Raw genomic sequence first — 7500 nt, forward strand, 5'->3', positions numbered from 1 at the left:
AAGAGAGAGATAGAGAGAGAGAGATATGTATGGATGTATGTGAGGGAAAGAGAGAGATAGAGAGAGAGAGATATGTATGGATGTATGTGAGGGAAAGAGAGAGATAGAGAGAGAGAGATATGTATGGATGTATGTGAGGGAAAGAGAGAGATAGAGAGAGAGAGATATGTATGGATGTATGTGAGGGAAAGAGAGAGATAGAGAGAGAGAGATATGTATGGATGTATGTGAGGGAAAGAGAGAGATAGAGAGAGAGAGATATGTATGGATGTATGTGAGGGAAAGAGAGAGATAGAGAGAGAGAGATATGTATGGATGTATGTGAGGGAAAGAGAGAGATAGAGAGAGAGAGATATGTATGGATGTATGTGAGGGAAAGAGAGAGATAGAGAGAGAGAGATATGTATGGATGTATGTGAGGGAAAGAGAGAGATAGAGAGAGAGAGATATGTATGGATGTATGTGAGGGAAAGAGAGAGATAGAGAGAGAGAGATATGTATGGATGTATGTGAGGGAAAGAGAGAGATAGAGAGAGAGAGATATGTATGGATGTATGTGAGGGAAAGAGAGAGATAGAGAGAGAGAGATATGTATGGATGTATGTGAGGGAAAGAGAGAGATAGAGAGAGAGAGATATGTATGGATGTATGTGAGGGAAAGAGAGAGATAGAGAGAGAGAGATATGTATGGATGTATGTGAGGGAAAGAGAGAGATAGAGAGAGAGAGATATGTATGGATGTATGTGAGGGAAAGAGAGAGATAGAGAGAGAGAGATATGTATGGATGTATGTGAGGGAAAGAGAGAGATAGAGAGAGAGAGATATGTATGGATGTATGTGAGGGAAAGAGAGAGATAGAGAGAGAGAGATATGTATGGATGTATGTGAGGGAAAGAGAGAGATAGAGAGAGAGAGATATGTATGGATGTATGTGAGGGAAAGAGAGAGATAGAGAGAGAGAGATATGTATGGATGTATGTGAGGGAAAGAGAGAGATAGAGAGAGAGAGATATGTATGGATGTATGTGAGGGAAAGAGAGAGATAGAGAGAGAGAGATATGTATGGATGTATGTGAGGGAAAGAGAGAGATAGAGAGAGAGAGATATGTATGGATGTATGTGAGGGAAAGAGAGAGATAGAGAGAGAGAGATATGTATGGATGTATGTGAGGGAAAGAGAGAGATAGAGAGAGAGAGATATGTATGGATGTATGTGAGGGAAAGAGAGAGATAGAGAGAGAGAGATATGTATGGATGTATGTGAGGGAAAGAGAGAGATAGAGAGAGAGAGATATGTATGGATGTATGTGAGGGAAAGAGAGAGATAGAGAGAGAGAGATATGTATGGATGTATGTGAGGGAAAGAGAGAGATAGAGAGAGAGAGATATGTATGGATGTATGTGAGGGAAAGAGAGAGATAGAGAGAGAGAGATATGTATGGATGTATGTGAGGGAAAGAGAGAGATAGAGAGAGAGAGATATGTATGGATGTATGTGAGGGAAAGAGAGAGATAGAGAGAGAGAGATATGTATGGATGTATGTGAGGGAAAGAGAGAGATAGAGAGAGAGAGATATGTATGGATGTATGTGAGGGAAAGAGAGAGATAGAGAGAGAGAGATATGTATGGATGTATGTGAGGGAAAGAGAGAGATAGAGAGAGAGAGATATGTATGGATGTATGTGAGGGAAAGAGAGAGATAGAGAGAGAGAGATATGTATGGATGTATGTGAGGGAAAGAGAGAGATAGAGAGAGAGAGATATGTATGGATGTATGTGAGGGAAAGAGAGAGATAGAGAGAGAGAGATATGTATGGATGTATGTGAGGGAAAGAGAGAGATAGAGAGAGAGAGATATGTATGGATGTATGTGAGGGAAAGAGAGAGATAGAGAGAGAGAGATATGTATGGATGTATGTGAGGGAAAGAGAGAGATAGAGAGAGAGAGATATGTATGGATGTATGTGAGGGAAAGAGAGAGATAGAGAGAGAGAGATATGTATGGATGTATGTGAGGGAAAGAGAGAGATAGAGAGAGAGAGATATGTATGGATGTATGTGAGGGAAAGAGAGAGATAGAGAGAGAGAGATATGTATGGATGTATGTGAGGGAAAGAGAGAGATAGAGAGAGAGAGATATGTATGGATGTATGTGAGGGAAAGAGAGAGATAGAGAGAGAGAGATATGTATGGATGTATGTGAGGGAAAGAGAGAGATAGAAAGAGAGAGATATGTATGGATGTATGTGAGGGAAAGAGAGAGATAGAGATATATGACTGAGGTTGATGAATGAGATGGACAGACTAAGAAAAAATGGATAGAGAACAAGAAAGATAGAAATAGAAAGAGTGAGAGAAAAAGACAGAAAATATGTTGCACTCACCAACAGGTATGCTTGGTGCTTGTGGCAGGCGCGGTCGCCCTCGTGTCAGGTGATGTCAGTCACCATGTTAAGAGCTCTGTGCACCAGCCAGTAGGTCACCATGCTATTCCACATCATAGAGCCCCTGTCCATCATGCTACACCTGTACACCATGCTGCTCCTGTACATCATGCTGCTCCTGTACACCATGCTGCCCCTGTTCATCATGCTGCCCCTGTACATCATGCTGCTCCTGTGCATCATGGAAAGGGATATGCTCCTGTCTATCCTGATGTAAGTTTTAATAGGACCTATCTATAATATTTGTTCTTTTTTGGATCATAGGGTCTAAAGTATAACATGATTTGTACATGAAAAGGATGATTTCCACAAAACAGTTATGTTATATTCTCCCACTCGTTTCATAGACGCCTCCACACTACAACTTCGAGCACGCTGTCCACGACGACTACGCCGGCACCCACTTCGGCCACTCGGAGGCTCGTGATGGCTACAAGACGGAGGGCAAGTACTTCGTGCACCTCCCCGACGGCCGCGTCCAGACCGTCACTTACTACGCCGACGAGACTGGCTACCACCCCACCGTCTCATACGAGGGCACGGCCCACTACGACGCCCACGCAGCCGCCCCTCACCACGCCCCCTGCTACCACCAGCATATCATACCCCAGAACCAGCATATCACGCCCCTGAGCCAGCATATCACGCCCCAGAACCAGCATATCACGCCCCTGAGCCTGCATATCACGCCCCAATTGTGCCTACCTACCACGCCTAAAATTAGAGAAATAACCCTTGTATACAAATTATTCAACGAACATTGTCAATATTTAAGAAACTTTTGTATAATAAAATGAACTTCTGAAACTGTTTTTGATTCAATAGTTTCATGATCCTGTAGGAAATATATATATATATATATATATATATATATATATATATATATATATATTTTTTTTTTTTTTTTTTTTATTATTATTATTATTATTATCATTATTATTATTATTATTATTATTATATATATATATTTTTTTTTTCTTAATGAAATCGATCCTTCAAGTAAACAAAGTAAACCATTTTTCCAAACTGTCATTAAGTTATATATACTCTTTAGTTTAATCAGTCCTATAATCTATCTCTATATATATATAAACATACATACGTACACACATATATATAGACATGTATATATACATACATATATGTACATATCTATCTATCTGTCTGTCTGTGTCTGTCTATATGTATATCTACCTATCTATGTATATATATAGAGAGAGATAGAAAGAGAGAGATATGTATGGATGTATGTGAGGGAAAGAGAGAGATAGAGATATATGACTGAGGTTGATGAATGAGATGGACAGACTAAGAAAAAAATGGATAGAGAACAAGAAAGATAGAAATAGAAAGAGTGAGAGAAAAAGACAGAAATATGTTGCCTGAGATAGATAGCTCGATCAGAGAGAGGGACAGAAGAAGACAAAACAATTCATATACCCTGGCGAAGAACAAGAAAAAAAAAAGATAAGTTAACAAATGGCTGAACTTATAAAGAAGGCCGTTAGTCAAGAATTGGATGTGCATGTTTGGAGAACTGCTCTATGATGCTCAGCTTATTTGAACAAATAAAACGAGGGGACTTGGGTGCCCTCTACAGCTACATGATCATTGCAAATTATATAGTGCAATAAACTTAATCTGGTTACTATGACCTACTACCTCAGAGATGGATTACCACAGATTAGATAAGGCTTACTTCCATTTGAAACACTATGGATGTTTTCATAGGATCCATTTTTGAAAATCTTTTGAAATCCTTATGTGAATTTTATCATCTCGAAGAGAGTAGACATTTTTCAGAAACTGCATCGTGCATCCCTTCATGGAAGAGCACCATTTGGCGAAGTGCTTGACCTTGCCATAGCATGAGAAGGTATCAAGTATTAAGGTATTCTGTATATATAGAATATAATGTTTAACATAATTCAAGGTACTAGGGTCTCTGGAATAAGAATAGACAGTTTTTTGAGTACACTGGATGCATATATTATATATATAATATATATATATATATATATATATATATATATATATATATATATATATTATATATATATATATATATATATATATATATATATGTATATATATATATATATATTCATATATATATATATATATATATATATATATATATATATATATATATATATATATATATATATACAGTATATGTATATATATAATATATATATACTTGGAAAATTAATAGACAATTCTGGCCATTCAACTGATTTATTCACATTTTTATTGACAGAAAGAAATTTTTTGACAGTAAATATGTTTTATTGTTTTTCCTTTATACATATATCATCTCAGTATTTTGTGGGACCTCCTTTGGCTCTAATAACTGTTTCAACGCGTCTTGGCATGCTTCTAATGTAGTCTTGTGCTTTGTTCCTGATATCTGGATTTCTGTGCCAAACCTCTATCAACCGCTGGATGAGCTGTACTCTGTTGGTACTTTCAATTTTGCTGACTTCATATTATAAGTCTTTCCATAAACCTTCAATAGGATTCATATCTGGGCTATTTCTAGGCCAATCAATCACTTTGATGTTAAGATCTTTTAGATGACTAGAAACTCTTCTGGCTGTGTGACATGGGGCCCCGTCATGCATGAATATTCCGTTATTGTCAGGAAACCATTAACGAAATTGGGGTACCCGGCGTTTATTTATTATCTTAAGGTATACGTCTTGATTCAGAGCGCCATCCACGATCTCTAAACAACCTGTACCTTGTGCAGATATGATGGACCAAACCATGACTTTGGAAGGGAACTTGACTGCAGTCTTCTGACAGTCAGAGTGGTCCTTCTCTTTTGACGTCCTCCTCACGAATTTTCGCCTATCACTCAGTATTTCCATCATTGATTCATCAGAGAAATATACCTGGATGCAAACAAAACAAATTAATTGATTTTTTTTCACTCAAACTTAAATTACAGCTTTGTAAACCCCAGTCTTCAAGTGGGTTTCATCAAACATGAATTGGAACAAAGACATTTTTTTCAATTTAGATGCAGCATCTTGAATCAAACATGAAATATTCGCTATTTCATTTAGAAAAATAGTTATTTTAATTAATTTGTATAGAAAAACAACGAATTCAGCAAAATTTGATGCATATTTACCTTTTCCCAGTCATCAGATGTTATCCTTAATGACTTCTACGACTAATTATGGGTCATTTGATACTGGGACATTGGCACACACATTAGGTAATATAAACAATGATTAGTAACCGGAAACCGGAATTCCGGGAACGTGGATATGTGTGGAAATGGTTTAAGAACACAAGGCTAAGGGACGAGGTAATATTGTGTGGAGACGAGTAACAATCCAAAAACATGATTCTTATCATTTAAAAATAATATAATCATTATATAATCAATTATCTTATGTAGATTAAAGATTTCTCTGCATTATTACAAAAATAGGCAATGTAATTAATATATTTGTGAAGATATGAGGTTTTAAAGACAAAAAAGTGAAGAACCCCAAAAATTGTCTATTAATTTTCCCAGTACATATATAAATACATATAGATATATATACATGTATATATATATTCATATAATACATATATATATACATACATATATTTATATGAAATATACATATGTATGTTTGCATATACATATATATGTATATATATATATATATATATATATATATGTATGTATATACATATATATATATATATATATATATAAATGTATGTATATATACATATATGCATGTTTGCGTGTGGATACATATATGCATACATTTATACATATATATATATATATATAATATGATATATATGTATAATTATAGATAGATGCATATACATGTGTATATGTATATATGTATATCTATCTATCTCTCTATATATATAGAGAAAGAGATAGATAAGTATATATATAGATAGATAGATAGATACACACACACACACACACACACATATATATATATATATATATATATATATATATATATATATATGTATATACATGTGTATATGTATCTATCTATCTATATATATATATATATATATATATATATATGTATAAACAAGTACGATATAACTGTTGAATTTCTTCTACATGATGAACTTTGGTATGATACTATGTAGATATTCAATTCCTGTGGATAAGCCAAATGAACTCTGGGTAAGTTCTCTTTAGGCGCAGTGACAGCAGTAGTGACCTTCAGCGGTCAACGCAAGCGGTTCGGTAGGTATATATAAGGGGCGTCACCTCCCACTAAGCCACAACCTTCTCAACCTCAACATGATGCAAAAGGTAGTGCTCGTGATCTAGTACATCTATGCTGGTGCTTTTCGTGATATTTTATAAGTATTTAAGAATTGTGAAAAGTGTATCGTTCATTTGCCAACTGTATCTCTTCCTCACCAACAGGTATGCTTGGTGCTTGTGGCAGGCGCGGTCGCCCTCGTGTCAGGTGATGTCAGTCACCATGTTAAGAGCTCTGTGCACCAGCCAGTAGGTCACCATGCTATTCCACATCATATAGCCCCTGTCCATCATGCTGCCCCTGTACATCATGCTGCCCCTGTACACCATGCTGCTCCTGTACACCATGCTGCTCCTGTGCATCATGGAAAGGGATATGCTCCTGTCTATCCTGATGTAAGTTCTAATAGGACCTATCTACTAATATTTGTTCTTTTTTGGATCATAGGGTCTAAAGTATAACATGATTTGTACATGAAAAGGATGATTTCCACAAAACAGTTATGTTATATTCTCCCACTCGTTTCATAGACGCCTCCACACTACAACTTCGAGCACGCTGTCCACGACGACTACGCCGGCACCCACTTCGGCCACTCGGAGGCTCGTGATGGCTACAAGACGGAGGGCAAGTACTTCGTGCACCTCCCCGACGGCCGCGTCCAGACCGTCACTTACTACGCCGACGAGACTGGCTACCACCCCACCGTCTCATACGAGGGCACGGCCCACTACGACGCCCACGCAGCCGCCCCTCACCACGCCCCTGCCAATGCTTACCACGCCCCAGAACCAGCATATCACGCCC

General features: G+C 37.1%; 1 protein-coding gene across 1 annotated transcript in view; it reads left to right on the forward strand.

The window, feature by feature from the left end:
* Positions 1–7500, forward strand: part of LOC122267940 (uncharacterized) — a 16324-nt gene that overhangs the window by 8688 nt on the left and 136 nt on the right. Inside the window, exons 4-8 of the mRNA XM_086540213.1 lie at positions 2393–2659; positions 2794–3143; positions 6707–6740; positions 6858–7088; positions 7224–7500. The exon at positions 7224–7500 is cut by the window's right edge and continues 136 nt beyond it. Of these exons, the coding sequence (XP_086396339.1) occupies positions 2393–2659; positions 2794–3143; positions 6707–6740; positions 6858–7088; positions 7224–7500 (1159 nt within the window). The remainder of the gene's footprint in view (positions 1–2392; positions 2660–2793; positions 3144–6706; positions 6741–6857; positions 7089–7223) is intronic.

Source organism: Penaeus japonicus, unplaced genomic scaffold (assembly GCF_977035675.1).
Source record: "Penaeus japonicus unplaced genomic scaffold, GWHDUDI00000001_assembly GWHDUDI00000009, whole genome shotgun sequence".
In the NCBI taxonomy this organism is placed as follows: domain Eukaryota; kingdom Metazoa; phylum Arthropoda; class Malacostraca; order Decapoda; family Penaeidae; genus Penaeus; species Penaeus japonicus.